General features: G+C 50.8%; 1 protein-coding gene across 1 annotated transcript in view; it reads right to left on the reverse strand.

Annotated features, from left to right (window-relative positions):
• The window catches only part of Mycbpap (MYCBP associated protein), a 29580-nt gene that overhangs the window by 4966 nt on the left and 7195 nt on the right, over window positions 1-17419 (reverse strand). The window contains exons 2-18 of the mRNA XM_050156792.1: window positions 11925-12052; window positions 11199-11358; window positions 10977-11080; window positions 10155-10338; window positions 9788-9903; window positions 9001-9151; window positions 7935-8050; window positions 7733-7848; window positions 7219-7330; window positions 5926-6115; window positions 5392-5579; window positions 4234-4380; window positions 3504-3929; window positions 3002-3123; window positions 2180-2295; window positions 1611-1756; window positions 1304-1474 (exon numbers count right to left, since the gene is read on the reverse strand). Of these exons, the coding sequence (XP_050012749.1) occupies window positions 1304-1474; window positions 1611-1756; window positions 2180-2295; window positions 3002-3123; window positions 3504-3929; window positions 4234-4380; window positions 5392-5579; window positions 5926-6115; window positions 7219-7330; window positions 7733-7848; window positions 7935-8050; window positions 9001-9151; window positions 9788-9903; window positions 10155-10338; window positions 10977-11080; window positions 11199-11358; window positions 11925-12052 (2693 nt within the window). The remainder of the gene's footprint in view (window positions 1-1303; window positions 1475-1610; window positions 1757-2179; window positions 2296-3001; window positions 3124-3503; window positions 3930-4233; window positions 4381-5391; window positions 5580-5925; window positions 6116-7218; window positions 7331-7732; window positions 7849-7934; window positions 8051-9000; window positions 9152-9787; window positions 9904-10154; window positions 10339-10976; window positions 11081-11198; window positions 11359-11924; window positions 12053-17419) is intronic.

Consider the following 17419-nt stretch of genomic DNA (forward strand, 5'->3'; position numbering starts at 1 on the left):
GGAGTGGGCCTGGGCTCAGACCCAATTCTGTGTTGGTTTTCCAGAAGCCAACTCTCCTTCCTGTAAGATCATAGATCTACACGCTGACGCTTCCAAAACCGAGTCTGAGCCTTCTGCTGCAGCTGGACCACACAGCCTAAGAAAACTGACTCTTAGTACCAGAGAATCAAAGAAGGGATTATACCCCGAGTCCCCAGAGCCGTATAAATACTTTCTAGACCCCATCAGCCATCAGAAAACTCAGTGATGTCACAGGCAGCAGTAAACAGAACTGCTGGTCAAATGAGACCCTAGGGTGGTCCCACAATGTACAGTAATGTAAGCCCAGGTTCACAATGCTTTATCTGTGAAAGACGAAGTATCCCTGTTAGATAGGATGACATAATGAGCGTGGTTTTGTAGACCTCCCCACACCTCAGAAAAACTGCATGTAACAAAAGACCAAGAAGGCCTGGGAGCATCTCTGCGGGCCTGCTGCTGAAGATCAGATCCTGATGAAGTCTTTTCAACAGAGGGACGCATGTCCTTCCAATGTACATCGCCCCCTCTAGAGCTCGCCTTAAAATTCCATTCCCGTGTGAGTGCTGGGAAATCTGGGGACCTTTAAGAGGTCTTTGAGTAGTGAGGAGCTCACCCTCGCAGAGCAAAGGAGTCCTGACTCCTCCTTTTGTGCACCTTCCACACAAGGCCAGTTGCCCTTCTGCTTTGGGTCATTAGTGAAGCAGCATGAGTGTCCTCTCCCCCCCACCCCCCATGCCCCACTCCTGGGCTTTGTGGCCTGCATAGCCGTGAAACCAAATCAGCTTTTCTTATAGCAACAGAAAGAGGACTAAGGCACCTACAAGGTGTTCTCCCAAGAAATGCGCCTGCCAGGGTGGACCTGTGGGGAGGTGGGGGAAGCAGCTCTGGAAAGGGAGGGGCTCTTTTCTGTTGTGATTCTGAGAGTCTATTTATCAAAGGTCGGCGAGAGGCACCCTAAGTCCCATCATATCAAGCCCAGTGAGGAATTCTGCATGACTTCTGGGGTCACTCAGAGAAAACTCCAAGGCCTCACACGGGGCAGCAAAGTCCTCCTTGCCCACGGGCCCTGTCTGTAGCTTCGTTTCCCAACCACTCTGCTGGCCCACTCCTCTTCCGCACCAGCTGCTTCCTCTGCCTAAGGCAACCTTCCTTGGCCTGCCTTCATTTCTCTCTGGTATTTTGGGGGGGGGGTAGGTAAAAGCAGGTGCTCCTCAGTGGAATAAAGGGAATGAAAGATGCAGGTGTGAGGATTGGGAGGTGTGCGGTCCCCTCTTTCCTTCACCTCAGCGTGCAACCTCTGGGTATATTTCTCCATGACCAGGGGGTCTATGGGCTCCTGGGAAGGGACCGTGGTGTCAGTGGTCGGATCTTCTGAGGAGAGCCTGTCCCGGCTTGCAGACTTCACCACTTTCTTGTCATCCTTCGTCTTCTGTTTCTTGCTGTTCAGGCGGTCCTGCATGAAGAAACGGAGACCCCATAACCTCGACAGCTTCTGAGGGAGGTCTGGTCTTCTCTCCAGAGGCTCTCCTGGAGCCACTCCAAGAGTTCTCCCCAGTCCCATCCAGGGTGCAGACCACACCTGCACATACCTCTTTCCCTGACATCTTGGCTCCCTTTTTTTCCTCTTTGTCTCTGATACCTGGTACCTTCTTCTCCTGGGCTGCCCCTTTCCGCTCCTCCTTCCCAACTTTACCGACTGCCACCTTTGCTTCTATGACTGGAGGGGACTTATGACCTAAGAGGCGGAAAGTGGGAGACATACCGAAGGCCCCCTATGGCCTGGCCTACACCATAGGCTTATGCCAAGGTGAGCTGGAAAACAGGCTCAGTAGGCAGACAACTGAGAGGGCTAAGGGGTGTGGGGGGGCTTCCTTGAGCCCTCCATGTGACCTTATGGAACAAGACTGTGTGACAAGGGCAAGAGACAGTTCAATCCCAGCTCCAATATATTTAAACTCCCAGTGACTCAACGTGCTAAACAAGGGGCTCCACTGACGTGAGCCTCAAATCCTGGCAACAGATACGAAGATGGATGAGCCCCACGTCTATAGACTCCATCACATACCTACCATAAGGGGATAAACAGCCAAGGTACTGCTGCCTTCAGGGCAGAGAACTGAGGAAGACCACAGAGAGGTGAGACCTTACAATGTCTGACCTTGCTCTTCTGGGACGTCCAAATAAACCGTCTCCTTCTCAGGCAGGCCCAAAAGAGCCCTTAGCCATAGCGACTGGCTTACCAGGCTGTCAATCACATCTCGCCACAGCTGCAAACTGGAGGAAAAGACACCTTGAAGGAAGGCCAGCAGGCTTCACCTGTCCTTGAACCTTCAGAGGCTCGGCTGCCTCCCTTTAAGGACTCCAACGAGGGAAACTACCAGGAAAATGCCACGTTACCAAGCAGCCAACCCTCCCTGACACTCTGCAAGTGTTCACGTTGGAATTTGGCTTCCCTGTGGCGGCAAACAAGAGATTAGGTCTAGGACTAGTGTTAAGAAGCCCGGGTGAACTCAGTCTTGCTTCAGAGTCTAAATTCCAGCTTGGAGCGATGGCTAGACTTAGGCTCCACAGGAAGGGCTGGGCCTTGCACAAGATTCCCGGTATGCAGTTACCCAGGACTGTGTCCTATGGAAACCCAGCCACTTAAGTCTACCCAGGCAATGGCAGGTTGGCTACAGAGGGAAGCTTGTGAGGTTCCCTCTCTCTTCAAGTGTCTCCTGCCACTCCCCCCATTCTTCTGCTCATTGAGAAAGAACAAGACAAGGGGAAGGGGGAGGAGCAAACTCTTTGTTCTGCTGCGACTGCTCCCCAGAGAAGCAACAGGCGGCCGTGGGGCTGCTGTGGCAGGTTCCAGAGGGTGAGACGGTTGCCACATTTCTTAGCATCGGAGCTCAAGGGAAACCTAGCCTCCTTGATTCTGGAACTACCTTCCCAGGCTCTAGGGAAGGAGACCTGGGGTGGTCCCCTCAAGGATACCTACCACATCTGGTGCAGGATGTCAGACTGCAATGGCTTCTGCTCCTGGCATAGCTCCACAGCTGCCTTGTTGAGCCGGATGAGGCCATCCTCTCTCTGGGCCTCCTCAGGGAAGGTCAGCACTGCCTGGTTAGGGTCATGGACACCATGGGCAACCATTCTGGACCAGAACTCCAAGGGTCCCTGTGTTCTCTAGCAATGGGCCTGGTTACATAGAACAGGGCCCCAAAACTAGAAGCTATGGAAGACGCTTCCATATGGGAGCCTGACACCTCCCACAAAAATCTGTTCCCATGAACCTCACTCTTCAAGGCTTTCACAGAAGCTTCTTATTAAAAAAAAAAATTATTTTGACTCAAGAGACTTTTTTTTTTTTTCTGGGCCCTCAGGTTTCATCTATGTGCTCATAGGGCAAGGGAGGTTGCTGGAGCCTCCCCAACTGGTTCCAGAAAGGAGCAACATACTCAGGGGCTTTCTCCACAAACCCCTCAGAGCCTTGGGGGTACCTTTCTGAAGTCCTCTAGGCAGAGGTTCCACTTGGGCGGGGGAAGGCTTTCCAGCTCCCAGGGGCTCCTGGTAGGCTCCATGTCAGGGCTCTCCTCCACAAGAATCTCCTCCATAATGCTCTTCCGTGGGAAACTCTTGGTGCCAGTCTTCTGAGGGAGGAAGGGCTCTCGGAGTTCTCTGAGGCTATCCAGCTCCTGCCTCGAGAGCAGCTGAGGGGCCTCCATTGCTAGGCTCCCGCGGCTCACCAGGTGATGGGGGTCTCCCTGGGACTTCTCCACAAACATTAAGGGCGTCGGAGCAGGTCGCACTCTGGAGTTGAGGGGATCCTCCTGACCTGCCCCGGCCTCCTCAGTCTTCAGGGGCTGGCTGGAGTACTGCTGCCACAGCTCCTGCAGGTCTTGGATCACCTGATGCTGGTAATGCAACTGCAGCCAAGAAGAGGGGCACACACACACACATGCACACGTGTTTGGGCCTTCCAAGACAGGCAAGGTTTAAAGGAAAAATGATATGCTGTTCTGGTCTTACTAAGCATCCGCCCACTTGTGAACTATTTTGGGGTACACTCCTTAACATCTCGGGGCCTTCATTTCCCATCCTTACAGGATGTAAATCGCACTCGTTATCTCTTAGGAGTGCCGTCAAGAGGTGAGTTTCCTGGGGAAGACGCTGGGCACGTGGAAGGGTTTACTATGACAGTCACCCAGAGCGCACAGGGCCAACCCATACCCGAGGGTTCCTGTAGTGGAACAAGTCTTCTTCGGTGAGATAGGCATCCACGGGGGATGGCGCACGCTCTGGAGTCGAGATGCCCCTCAGTAACTCCTGCAGCACGCTCTGTGCGATGGTGACAGCCTCGTGGGCAGCCAGCTTACTCTGGGCAAAAAAAGATGGCACAGGATGGCAGCCTAGGCTCTCCACTGCCCGTGTATCCTCAAGGAGAAAGTCAGAAGAACTCTAGAGTCAAGTCTGAGTTCCTGCCTGGATATCAGTCATTCTGGCTTACACAAAGACTTGTTATTTCGAGACTCAAAAATCTCCAGGTCTCTCCAAACATCTGTGTTCACCTCACAAAGGTAAAAGGCATCCGGCAGAGGCCAGTCCCGGAGGAGAGCCACTCCAGCACAGGATTGGACCCTCTAGTACCCCCACTGGAAGAATGGGGAGAGACAGAGGCACAGTCAGGGCGCTGGTGAGAATGGCAGTGAACTTGGCTCCAGCCTGGCCACATGGTGAGTGCCACAGAAACCCAGCAGAAGGGCATCTCTCCATACACAGGTCCTCAAGTCAGCAAATACAGTGAACTTGGCCTTTATCAAAGTTACAATCTGATTGGCACGAACCAAGTCCCAGCCCGAAGCAGGCAGCTGTGTGTAGGGAGGGCGCAGCATAAAAGGCCGGCTTTCCACGGAATCCCATGAAGGGATTTCCCACAAGGGAAAGACACTGAGACCCAACAGGGACAAACAGCCCCCAGCGCTCACCTTACACTCCCCAGGGAGGCTGATAATGGAGAAGGGGACCAGGGCTGATTATTTAAATCATCTCTCAGGGTTGGAAGTCTTGTCAATGCAACCTCAATCCACTGCAGCATCACAGCCCCAGTGGGAAAGCTAGGGACTCCGCACGCACATTCCCCTGTGACGTCTGGATCTCAGGGAGTCATCTTGTTCCCTTCTAACTCAGGTCTGCAAGGCAGGGTCAGTTGTCGTCCCGCCCTCCCATCTTCTACATCATAAAGGTATGATTTCCTTTCCTAAGCAAGAGGAGTTATCTGTCATGTGGTGAGAAAGATCACCTCCCAGGATAGGACAAATAAAGACCCCTGGAGGCACCCCTGAGTGACCCACGTACTGTCCCAGTGGCTGAGGTTCTCAGTCTTCTTACCTCCAACAACTTCCTCTCCTCCATAAAAAGGTCCTGGGTCAGTGAGATAGCATGGAGAGTGACCTGAAGAACAGCACCTCCCAGGAGGGTAGGATGAGTCCCAAATTCCCAAGATTCCCTGAAGATGCCAGCATTCAGAGACTTGAAGAAGAAGGTAAAGTGTTTGGTTTCCCCGGGCAGGATCACACCTGAGGGAGGCAGAGGCTGTGGTGGAGGAGCCAGCCGAGCCATCAATCTGTGTGTAGAAAACACACCACAGCCCAGCCCGCCCACATCCGGTCACCAGCCATCCCTGGAGGATGTGTGACATTGTTATAGCGGGGAAAGCTCCAGTCAGTCAGGGGGACAGTTGGTCATCCTGGCCCCAGGTCTGTGCTCCTGGAGTTTTCTTGTTTGCTCCACAGACGTGAATGGGAGGAATGGGAGGGTCAAGGCAGAAGGAGGGGGTCAGACTGGTAGGTACTAACTGAACACCCGAGTATCGCAATCATTGAGGCCAGTGGGGAGCTGGTGAGGAGGGTAGCTTCGGGGTACCTTCCCGGTTGTTAAAGTAAAATCTCTGTGTCCTGTTTCTCTTTAGGTCTTGGAAAAAATCCGTACGGGGCCGCCGTCGCCAGTCATACCAAATGGCCACAGTGCCATTATTGACCACAGTCAGTTCTGAAGACGTTTTCTCCCCTTCAAGGGTCTCAAATGTCAGGCGGACAGCGATTCCAATGTTCTTCTGTGGGAGGGAGTGGGTACAAGCACTGTCTTGTACACACATGTACATACATATATTGAGGTCTTGCCCTACAGTGACCAACTCATCCCTGTTTCCTCTGACTCCTCGGAAAGTCCAGGGTTCACACTGGTCCCCTGGGCTTGGTCACCCTGAGTGCTGTCAACCTCTACACTGGTAATTGCCTCTTAGGTTATCACTAATACTAAGAGGAGAAGTATTCTTACACCTGGAATTCGTTTCTGCTCCTTAGCATCTGAAGAATGTTCCAGAACTGGTCTTGGGGAGGTGACTCAGAGGTTAGTTTGCAGGTCCAAAGACTGGAGATTGCATCTCCAGAAGCCAGGTTGAGTGTGACAGCCTGCCTGTGATCCCAGCACACAGGAGGTAATGACAGAGTCCCCAGAGCAAGCTGGCTAGCCAGACTCACCTAATCATTAGCTCTACGTTCAGTCAAAGCCCCTGCCTCAGTACTCAGGTGGAAAGCAAGAGAGGAAGGCACTCCATGTCAGCCTCAGGCCTATACACATATGTTCACACAAGGGATGTGCACTGCACCCACACATGTGCTCACACATATTTGGACATGCACATGTATGCAAGCCTGCATACATTGCATACACACATACATATATAAAACTATATTATTATTATTATTAATTATCCTAAAACCTCCATCTAGCCCTATCTATGTAAAAGAGTTTATTTGCCTGCTTGAGGACTAGGTAAAAACTAGGTATTATCAATGATACACACGCACTCTGTCTCCCCTCTCCCCAGACAGGGTTTCTTTGTATAGCTTTGGCTGTCCCGAAACTAGCTCTGTAGACCAGTGTGGCCTCGAACTCACAGAGATCCGCCTGCCTCTGCCTCCTGGGTGCTGGATTTAAGGTGTGCCCCACCAGCAGCAGCCTTTCTAGCCTTGTGATCTCATTTTTGTTTCAGTTAGTGCTGCTGTTAGCATTTTCAGGCATGCAGAATGTGCAATCAGATAAAAGCACATATAGAAACCGTGTGGACTCCTTGTGACTGTCACGGTCACCTTGGGGCCTGATCCATCAGGGAAGCCCTTCCTGCAAGTGCACGAGGCTGAAAGGGCAGTTCACCTTGTCGTCTGGGTTACTGCCTCTGATCCAGCAAGCTGGCTTCCCACAGAACAGCAGGGAAGGGCCGAGAATCGGCATGGGGACCATGTCAGAGAAGTTGGTCAGTGAGTCTCTGTAAGAAAAACCCATTATTTCTTTTCCCGAAGGCTGAGCCCTCACGCCACTTGGAACCGTGGACACAGTCATCAGGAAATCTAGAGTCTCCGTCAGCCTTGCAAGGGTCTCTGCAAGTCCCTCTCCAGGGCCATTCCCTGTTAATAGCTGTGGAGGGCTCTGTGGGTGAGGACATTTAGGTAGCACAGTAATATATGGGCATTCCCCCACTAGGACCCAGCTGTGGGGAAGGAGACGACGGCAGCAGACAGCTGGCAGACGTGCTGGAATGGCTTAGAGGAAGGGAGGCAACTACTGGCAGGGCTGGGATGAAGTCACTCCGATTTTGATTTCTAACACTGGCGGATGTCAGGGCAAGCATGCTCTCCAGCCGCCTCTCTCCCCGGGGGCTCAAACTCACAGGAGCATAGTGTCTTCGGAGGAACTCTTCAGGCTCTTCTCACATGGTGAGTGCTCTTCCACTGTGACAGATGAGAAGGGCTTCCCACGGCCCACCACCTCCAGGCCATCGATATCCTAAGAGGAGCAGAGAGAGGCAGTGTGAACTGCCTGGCAGTTATCACCTGAAGCACCTCAGGACAGGGTATGAAGGCATTAGCAACCTGCTGGCTAAAATCCAGATCTGCCATGATGTTCTGTAGCTCCTTGCGTCGGTAGACCAGAAACAGACTCCGGTCCCAGGTGTAACGGTACCACGCATCCTTCTGCGCTGGTAATCCTAGCGTAGAGATGGAAGACCGTCAGCACAGGCTGCCAACATGCCTGCGTCCTACCCTTTGCCCAGGGGTCCTGAGAACACCCATCCCGACAGCACTCCTGAGAAGGATTGGGGGGTAAATACAACTTCCGTGGGGGCAACTCTACTTCAGATCTCTGGTCCTATATGTCCTTAGCAACTCTATACAGGAATCCCACAAAATAAGCTGCCAAATAGACGAATCTTTTGGCTTGCGGTAACAACCCCAACTACTTTCTCTTGAGTCTTAGCAAGAAACCAGAAACCCTTAAGACATACAATGTCCCTTTGAACCCCCTCACAATGCTTATGATAGAAGATCAAGGACAGTGGGAGCCAAACACCTCATACAAATTCAGAGAGCTGGGGTGTGAATCTGTGCAGGTTGGCGGGCTCTAAAACATGGCGACCCCACGGAAGTACACTACATACAAACCATGGATGCAAGCCGTGTGTGTGTGTGTGTGTGTGTGTGTGTGTGTGTGAGTGTGACTTCAGATTTTCTATATGCATGTTGAAAAGGTAAATCTCGCCAAACTCTAAGTGAGATTAATTTTAACACAGTTTAGTTAACCCCATATATAAAGACTATTATTGGAATAAATATAGAAATGACTACTAAAATACTGGTTTTTGTTTGTTTGTTTTCAAACTGGTCTACACTGACAGGTATTTCCATGCAGACTAATCACATTCCAGGGACGCAACAGTTGCATGTGGCTGGTGAAAGCCCAGAACCCTAACTACCCTGCCTCCCTTACCAAGTCTATCAGTTTCACTGAGGTCGGAACTGGATCCCAGGTAGAGTCTGGGACTTGCTCAAAGCCAACTGAACCAGGACTTGGGCCAGAGTCATACTGACCATCACCATATAATGCCTGGCCTCCTGCACCAGGCACAAAAAGTTTATGGGTTCAGGTCCTGTTCCTCACCAGTCTCCACTTGGATGGAGTGGGGCTTCCTGATGTGTGTGATGGGTTCCACCAGGCCACGCTGGGTTTTTGTTTTTGTCATGAGAAGACCTGTCACCTCATCTCCCAGGTATTCCAATGGACTCCAAAACCAATTGGCTGCCTTGAAACCCTGACAAGGAAGGACAGAGTAGTGAGGTCACCTCTGTACCTCAGTCAGAGGCTGGTGGGGGCATCCACTGGGACCCAATGGCAGAAGAGTGGGCATTTAACAACTTTATTGTTTTCAAGATACCAGGAGATGGGGCGAGCTGATCCCAGCCCAGGCACTCACTGATGTGCACAGCACAGTGCTTTGTCCTTGGTTAGACTACATATATATTAAAAACCTTTAGGAGACAAACATTAAGGCTCTTATGGTAAACTGACCACCAGGGACCACCACAGGCTAAATTATTCAGCCCCCAAATATGAAATATAACACAATAAAGATCCCAAGGGCTTAACAATGCTTGGTAATGGACAGGCTGTTTTCTCCCCAGCCGTGTAACTGGAGACAAGTTGGCACCAGTTCCCATGTGCATTCTGTCTCTCTCGTCCCCTCCCTTCTTCATCTCTCCTCCTCCCTCTCTCCTCTCCTCCCTCTTTCTCCCCTCCCTCTCTCTTCCCCTCTCTCCTCTCCTCCCTCTCTCCCCCTCCCTCTCTCCTCCCCTCCCTCTTTCCCCCTTCTTCTCTCCTCCCCTCTCTCCTCCCCTCCCTCCTCCCCTCCCTCCTGCCCCCTCTCTGTACTTGGGACAGGTGCCCTCACTTTTCTATCATGCTGGGTTGGAAGTGCACGGTCAATGAGCTCCCTCTCCTCCTGAATCCTTCTGTAGCTCTCCCCAGTGTGCATCAGCAGCTCACTCGTGGGCTTCTTCAGATGCTCTTAAAGAGGGAGAAGGAAGAATGTGACCACTGCACCCAGACAGAACGCACAGGTTCTGGCACTATGAACCGGGTGGTCCACTTTCGGGCTCATTTCAGGACCCACGGAGGCCTGAGAACCCAAAGCTCTCAATAGTGATGGCACAAATGCTAGTCGGTGTGAGTCCCGGTTGCGGAAGGGTGGGGGAGAAGACACAGAAGAGCCCCTGCACCAGATGGAGACCTGGCAGGTCCCTGGCAGCTTAGCTCACCACTAAGGACTTGCTGTTGCTTCTTCCACAAGGCAATGTGCCGTCGCCAGTTCTTTAGGAAGTTGTGCTGAAGACGTGGAGCCCATGGAGGTCTCTTCTCTTCCTTTGGGGCCTTTGGCTTCGGCTCTTCTTTAGCTGAGATGAGGGTCATCAAACAGGGCTGGGTGTGGATCAGCTTAGCCAGCTGGAATGGATAAGTAGGGAAGGGAGTTCTGACCTGGACCAGGTCCTGGCTTCTGCCCTGTTCTAAGAATCACTCCTCTTCAGGACCGTAGGGTGGCAAGGGACAGAAAACAAACCAGGGGACCCGGGGAACGCTGCCAGTGTCCTCTGCCCAGAAAGGACAGCATCCTTTAGGGTAGCTCTTCGTCACCACTGATGACTTCCTCCAGGTCACTGAGCCAATAAAAGGGAAGGATCTGAGCTAGAGAAGTGCTATGTGACAGGAAGGCAGCACAGGGGACAGTGGAGGACATCTCCATCCAGAATCCATTCTCCAGAAATGGGAGATGAGGAGCCGGGCCCCGAGCTGCTAGCTACCTTGTGAGGTTCAGTTTATCCAGACCCAGGTTCCCACAAGGCAAGTTCTCAATTCCTTTCAGTAAACCCCCACTTCAGCCAGGGGTGGTTTCGATGGGCAACTGGCTTCTGTAACTTACAACTACTTCCCAAAGGATACCTTATCATCTAGGTCCAGAGGCTGACCTGTATCACTCGAACCCTACCCATGTACCCCCATCTCCACAAACGCCCTTTTGGCTCTGCAGGGGAGCAAATGGCTTTGCCAAACCCTCTTGATCACAGAGCTCTGTGGGAGCAAACCTCGGTGTTCCCTCGAGCAACTGCGATTCTTTTAAAGTCCTGAAGACTCCCCAAGATCTGGTGAGGCAGGATCTGATCACTGCTTAAGTAGTTGTCGCCCGGACCTGGGGAGGAAAGAGGGACTGAGAAACAGAAGCTGTGAACTACCCACAGAGCGACTGTTTCACAGAGAGTGGGCCTTCCAACACCCACCCGGGAAGGCAAGGCCTAGCGAAGCCATACCAGAGTAGTCCAGGGGCTTCGTGGCGGCATCGGGATGAGCGGGGTGTGCCACCAAGTGGTAGACCTTCCGGCTAGAATCCTTCGGTTTGAGCTTACGGATGATAAATTTCTGCGTAATGACAGGCTTCCCTTCTATTTCTGCAAACCGAGGAACGTGTTGCTAAAAAAGAAACAAAGCCAAAGAAAATGCTACCTGGGAAGAGGAGGAGGAACGTACACACACACACACACACACACACACACACACACACACACACACCAGTTCTTGATAGAATTCCTGAGACTGCTTCCCCAACTCCCTCCATACTTCATGACCTGGAAATGCCTGTGACAGACCTGAGATTTAGGAGCGACATGGAGCAGGGAAAATGACACCTGGCATGTCCAGACAGACTATGTAAGGGTGACAGCCAGATAAGGGGAAAGGCTGGAGATCAGAAGCCTTGTGCTCATTTCTAACTATGCTGTTAGAACTTACTGGCCCATCGGCAGAATGGGTACGATGCCACAAGGTACCTCACTATTTTGTGGCTCTACTAGAATTTCAAAATTTGAAAACCTAACTTCCTGTAAGTTCCTTCAGATACTAAAGTAAAATAAATTGTATTTGATGGCTTTTTTTTTCTTTCATGGAGTTGGTGACTCCTTGGGATCAGGAAGCCAGTGGAGGGATGGATCATGACAGTGACTGGATGTTCTAAGAGATCCCTGGCCTTTCCACCTTACCTTCTTCAAGTCTTCCTTCTTAATGGCCAAGGCAAGAATGTCATCTCCTTGTAAGACATTGCTGACAGGCTCAGGCTCTTCCTGAATGGGGGGAGTGGGCTGTTCGGCTGCCTTTGCCCGCTTCTTTTCTGGAGAGAAGCAAAGAGATATGTGCCAAGAGCACTCTGCATATATTCATACAGAAATAAACTCAGTGGTAGAAGAGTGCTTGCCTAGCAAGCATGTGCAGGTTAGTGAGGCCCTGGGTTCAATTCCTCACACCACAGGTTCAAGGCTAGCCTTGGGCTCATAGAGATCCACCTGTTTCTAAGTGCTAGACTTAAATTGGGCACCACTGGGCTTGGCCCTTTTTAATTTTACCTTTTTATTTTATTTTATTATTTATTTACTTTGAGACAGGGTTTCTCTGTGTAGCCCTGGCTGTCCTGAACTCGCTCTGTAGGCTGGCCTCAAACTCACAGAGATTTGCCTGCCCCTGCCTCCTGAGTGCTGGGATTAAAGGCATGTGTCACCACTATCCTCTTAACTTTGATTTTTTTGAGATAAGGTTTCATATAACCCTGGCTGCCCTTGAATTCACCATGTAGCCCAGGATAACCTTGATGGTCCTACTAACTCCCCCTTTCAAGCACTGAGGTTACAGGTGCACGCCACCACATGCAGCGGCTTGGCATTGGGCTTCTTTTTCTCCTTTTTGAGACAGAGTCTCGCTGTGTCGTCCTGGTTGACCTGAAATTTGCTGTAGCGACTAGGATGGCCTTGAACTCAACAGAAATCCACCTGCCTCTGCCACCAGGACAGTTTTGACCAGTGTCGTAAGACCTGCTATCTGGCGCTTGTTTTTCTTGAAGAGAACCCAGGTTCCGATGACTAACACCCGTATGCCAATTCAAAACCATTTATAACACCAAACACACCAATCCCAGGGGGTCTGATAGCCCCTTCTGACCATCATGTGCTTTTTTTTTTTTTAGAAAGAAACCTTTAATCCTAGCACTTGAGAGGCTGAGGCAGGAGGATTTCTGTGTTTCAAGCCAGTCTGCTCTATAAAGGGAGATCAGGCCAACCAGAGCTACATGGTGAGGTCTGGGAAGACAGAGTTTGGGATGAGAACAGATTCAGGGGACAAAATGGCCAGGTGGACTGAACGTGGGACACTAGTCTGGCACGCAGGGGCCCCCAACCCAGGGATGGCTGGGGGAGCTTTGAGAAAGAGGTGATTTTCCTACTGAGAGCAAAGGAGGAAGAGAAGCCCAACAACAACAAAATTCCAGAAGGAACTGTGTGAAGAGGCCTGGAGGCCAGAGAGGAGGGAGAACCCCCTGGAACTCAAGGCATGCACTGTGAAATCACTGGAGTGGCGTGAGAGGGGGTGGGAAGAAGAAAGACAGGAGGAAAAAGGAGTCCGGCCAGGGAGGGCTTAATGATCCATACAAGGGATTTCAGCCTATCCTGAGGACAGAGGCAGGCAGGGCCGGAGACATCCTAGGGGGTCAAGACTGAGGACAAGATTATCTAAGGGTCTAACTTAGCCTGAAATCATAGATGCCACCAGTGGCCCATGCAACTGCACAAAAGTGCAAGGACCAGAGTTTATGCCACTTAAGTGACAGCCAGAGGCCCTCTGGTCAGGACGTATTCTGTCTGCCTCCAGAGAGGCAGCTTAACTCTTTCAGATGTACACCTTGTTTCTCTCGTTGGTGATTTCATCTTTTCCTCCCCCTGGTTGAGAAGGGTTTGATGTAAACATCTATACAAAAATATCAAAGGAACCTAAACTCAGCTGTCAGGATGTTTGGAACAACATTTTGGTTTTATCCAGAGCTTCAGGTGTTTAGAACAACTTTGGAGTTTTATCTAGTGCCTCTCAAAATGTTCTAATCTGTGGTACCAGGACCACATCAAGGCAGGGACTTTGGTTTACACAATCAAACTTGTTTGTTTTTTTGTTTTAAAGGAAATGTCCACATTGCAGTTTTTTTTTTTTTTTTTACCATTCCAAACATAACTCTAAGTCCATCTCCTCCACAGGCGAAGTAGCTCAGGGTCTCTGCACAAAGTGCACACACACAGACACACGCAGAGCTGAGCAGTCTGACCCCATTTCAGTCTGATCTTCCACCACACCAGGAGATGCTGCCTTGGGTTTTGATATTTGGCTTTCTTTTCTTTTTTCCCACTGGAGACAGGGTTTCTCTGTAGAGCCCTGGCTGTCCTGGAACTCGCTCTGTAGAACAGAGACCCACCTGCCTCTGCCAAGATGAAAGTCGTGGGCCACCACCCTGCACAAGTTTTCTTTCTGAGACAGGGTCTTCCTATTCAAGCCCAGGCTGGCCTGGAATTTGCCATCTTCCTGCCTCAGCTGCCTGAGTGCTGAGATTATTGGCCCCCATCACGACGGGCTTGGGCTCTGATTTTAAATTCTCTCCCCTTGTATACAAACATCAAAGCAGGTGGTACCCACGAGGGAGCTGCGGCCATCTGAAGATCCACTATCAGAAGCATTTTCATATTATGTTTCCCAGGGCGTTTGTTTCTTCTACCCATCACCGTGGCTGCACTACATCTTCCCTAGGAATAGGCCTTTTGCTGATGGGTATAGAATTACTGGTAGATACTGTAAACACAAACCTTCAATGCTGCTGATGACTCCTGGGGCCAAAGATCCCACCACGCTCAGCTAGCAATACAGACCCTGATGGGTTGAGGCTGATGCAGCCCTTGAAAGCTCTGGTCTGAGGTTTGAACTATCTTGAGTGCCTTACAATAAAGGCTGCCACTCTGCGCAATTGGGGGATGGTAAGTGCTCTGGTTAACTAAACATTCATTAAACTAATATACGCATTTTAAAGTGAAGTCCATCTTAGAGAGTATCCACCAAGTGCCTACTTTTGTTGTTCTGTTTTCTTTTTGAGACAGGGACTCCTTCCAGCCCAGGCTGACTTGGAACTCACTATTTAGCCCAGGTTTGCCTCACAATCATGGCAATTCTCCTGCCTCAGTTTTCTCAGGGCTGATTTTACAGGTGTGAGCTACTAGGGCTGGCTAACCAAGCACCTTCTATGTGCTGCAAGGACAAAGGGGGTAATAGACAAGGCGTTGTTAGTTCGGGTCCTCTTGAAGGAAACACACAGAGATCTTAACATGAATGAAAAGCACGCCAATAGGCCTGATTAGCCATTCAGAGAGCAACTATGCCAGTTGCAGAGTTGAAGGCCCCAAAGAAGGTTCAAGGAACAGCTGCAGGGACAGCTATCCGGCCTGGAAGAGCGGGAAGGGCACAAACGCTTTGCAGAGGTGGACCTGCAAACGCGGTATTCCAGGTAAGGCCATGGTGGGAACAAGGCTGGATGACACGAAAAGCTTGCTGGGGAGGCAGGGCTGCTGATCGGGATGAGGGACAACAGCATGGTGGCTTTGGGGCCTTATCCTAAAACAAGCGAACAACGGCAAAGGTGCTCCGGGACTATTCGCTGGTGAGCTGGACTGGATATTAAATGGCGTCCGGATCAGGGGTCTGACCCCTGGTACAGGATTGTGGAATGCTGACAGTGGACATGTCAGAATGATCCGTCCAGCGACAGAGAGACAGACAGACTGGAGGCAGACGAGGCAGGAGGAGGGACCAGTCGGCAGGCTAATGGCAGTTCTGGTATTCTGGAGATCTGGAGAACCACACAGGGTAGAGGTGCGTCACTGCTGAACTTGAGGCCCGTGAGCTTCATTCTGGAAACCCAAGCTGAGAGGGGCTGTTGGTCAGGCAGAGGGTTGCCAGTTCTCTGTCCTGACAGGGGTCAGACACAAGCCTCTTTGAATAGGACAGTTGGGCAATACCTCTGCTAAGGCAAGAGGAGTTGCAGAGGAGTTGCAGAGGGCGTTAGAAAGAAGGGACCCGTAGAGGGGACAGAAGAAGGGATCTGATTTTTCTTTTCTACTTCTTGCACAAATGTCATTCTTCCTCAGTGTTGCTGAAAGCTTTTGGGAAGCTGACTTCAGGGTTGAGCTGAGGGAACCAAGCCAGGACCTGTCCCTCCCAGAGCAGAGCTGTCTTTGTAGTTAGAAGGGGCACCTGGTGCTTCTGGTAGCTTAGCAACAAGGCCAAGGAGAGCCACAGGACTCGGTTCAGGTTTCTAAATAGGTCCCCAGTTAAGTTTGCTTGCCTTTATGCTCACGAATCAGAGACCACAGAGACACACAGCACACACACTCCAAGGTCACACTTGTGGACTGGACACACTGGGGAGGTGGGCGGGCTACACTGGAGGCTTCTGAGAAAGTTCAGGAGAAAGGGACCTTGCCTGTTAAACACTGTTTCTTTTTTCCTCTCCTCACTGTGGTACATGTTCTTAACTCAAAGACTATTTAACAAATCGAAGCCTTCCCTTATTAAAAACAAATACACGATGAAAAGAAATCCTTCCTTGATCTGTTTACAGCAGAAAGTTCAAATCTGATTAAGGTCGCTCTGAAAGTAGGTGAGCACGAGGCAGTAGCTAGGAGAGCCCTTGGCTGCCCTTGGGAAAGGAAACCGAATTTTTTCCTCCTCTCTCTCCTTCTCTCTTAACTATTAAAAGTATGTCATGAAACAGCACTAGCTTTTTATACTAGGAAGAAACATAAAAGAAAGACAAATAAAAAAAAAAACCCACTAGGGTCTTTTTAGTTCTCTGGGCCTCCCAGGGGACTCTTACTGACTCTTGGCCTGCCCCCCTCTTCACAGTTTGCTGCACCAGGCCTAGGAAGCTGGGTCCCCTCAGGGCCTGCAAGGTCACACAACAAGACTTTGGGACTTTGCATAGGAAGTCCTTTTATGGTCTGGCTCCTGCCCACCTGCATGGAGTCCTCTGGTTCCTGTGTTCATTGATCCATGAATTCACACTGCTCTCCAAACCCAGAGAAGCAAAACCTTCCTTTTTTTTAGGTGTCTTCTCCTTTAATCTGCCATACAAGCCATCTACATCAGAAAACCCTTTCCTCCAAGTCTACCAGCCAAGGCCTAACTCAAAAGCTCCGAGGGTCCTGAATTCCTATAGGCATCCATATCTGCATTTATAAGTCTTTTGGTATTCCTCTGGGTCTTCGCTTGATTGTGTTTCTGGAGGACTGGAGTCACACAATGTCCACACAGGACAGACCTCAGTAAATGAAAACAGGGTGAGGGGATAGTACCAGAGAGTTGCTTAGCACACACAGGGCCCCTGGATTCCATTCCCAGCAGGACATTTTTAAAAAGGGAGTGGGTTGCAAACAGTCATAGAAACATTCATGGTGCTAGCCCATGTTAGCCTGGATATCTGTCATGAGGCTGGAAAGGCCGAGTGGTAGGAAATAAATGGCACTTTGAAACCAGTAGAGGGCGGGGCAGTGGTGGCGCACGCCTTTAATCCCAGCACTCGGGAGGCAGAGGCAGGCAGATCTCTGTGAGTTCGAGACCAGCCTGGTCTACAAGAGCTAGTTCCAGGACAGGCTCCAAAACCACAGAGAAACCCTGTCTC

This window comes from Alexandromys fortis, unplaced genomic scaffold, assembly GCF_014885135.2.
Source record: "Alexandromys fortis isolate MF-2015 unplaced genomic scaffold, M_Fortis_MF-2015_v1.1 scaffold_31, whole genome shotgun sequence".
In the NCBI taxonomy this organism is placed as follows: Eukaryota; Metazoa; Chordata; class Mammalia; order Rodentia; family Cricetidae; genus Alexandromys; species Alexandromys fortis.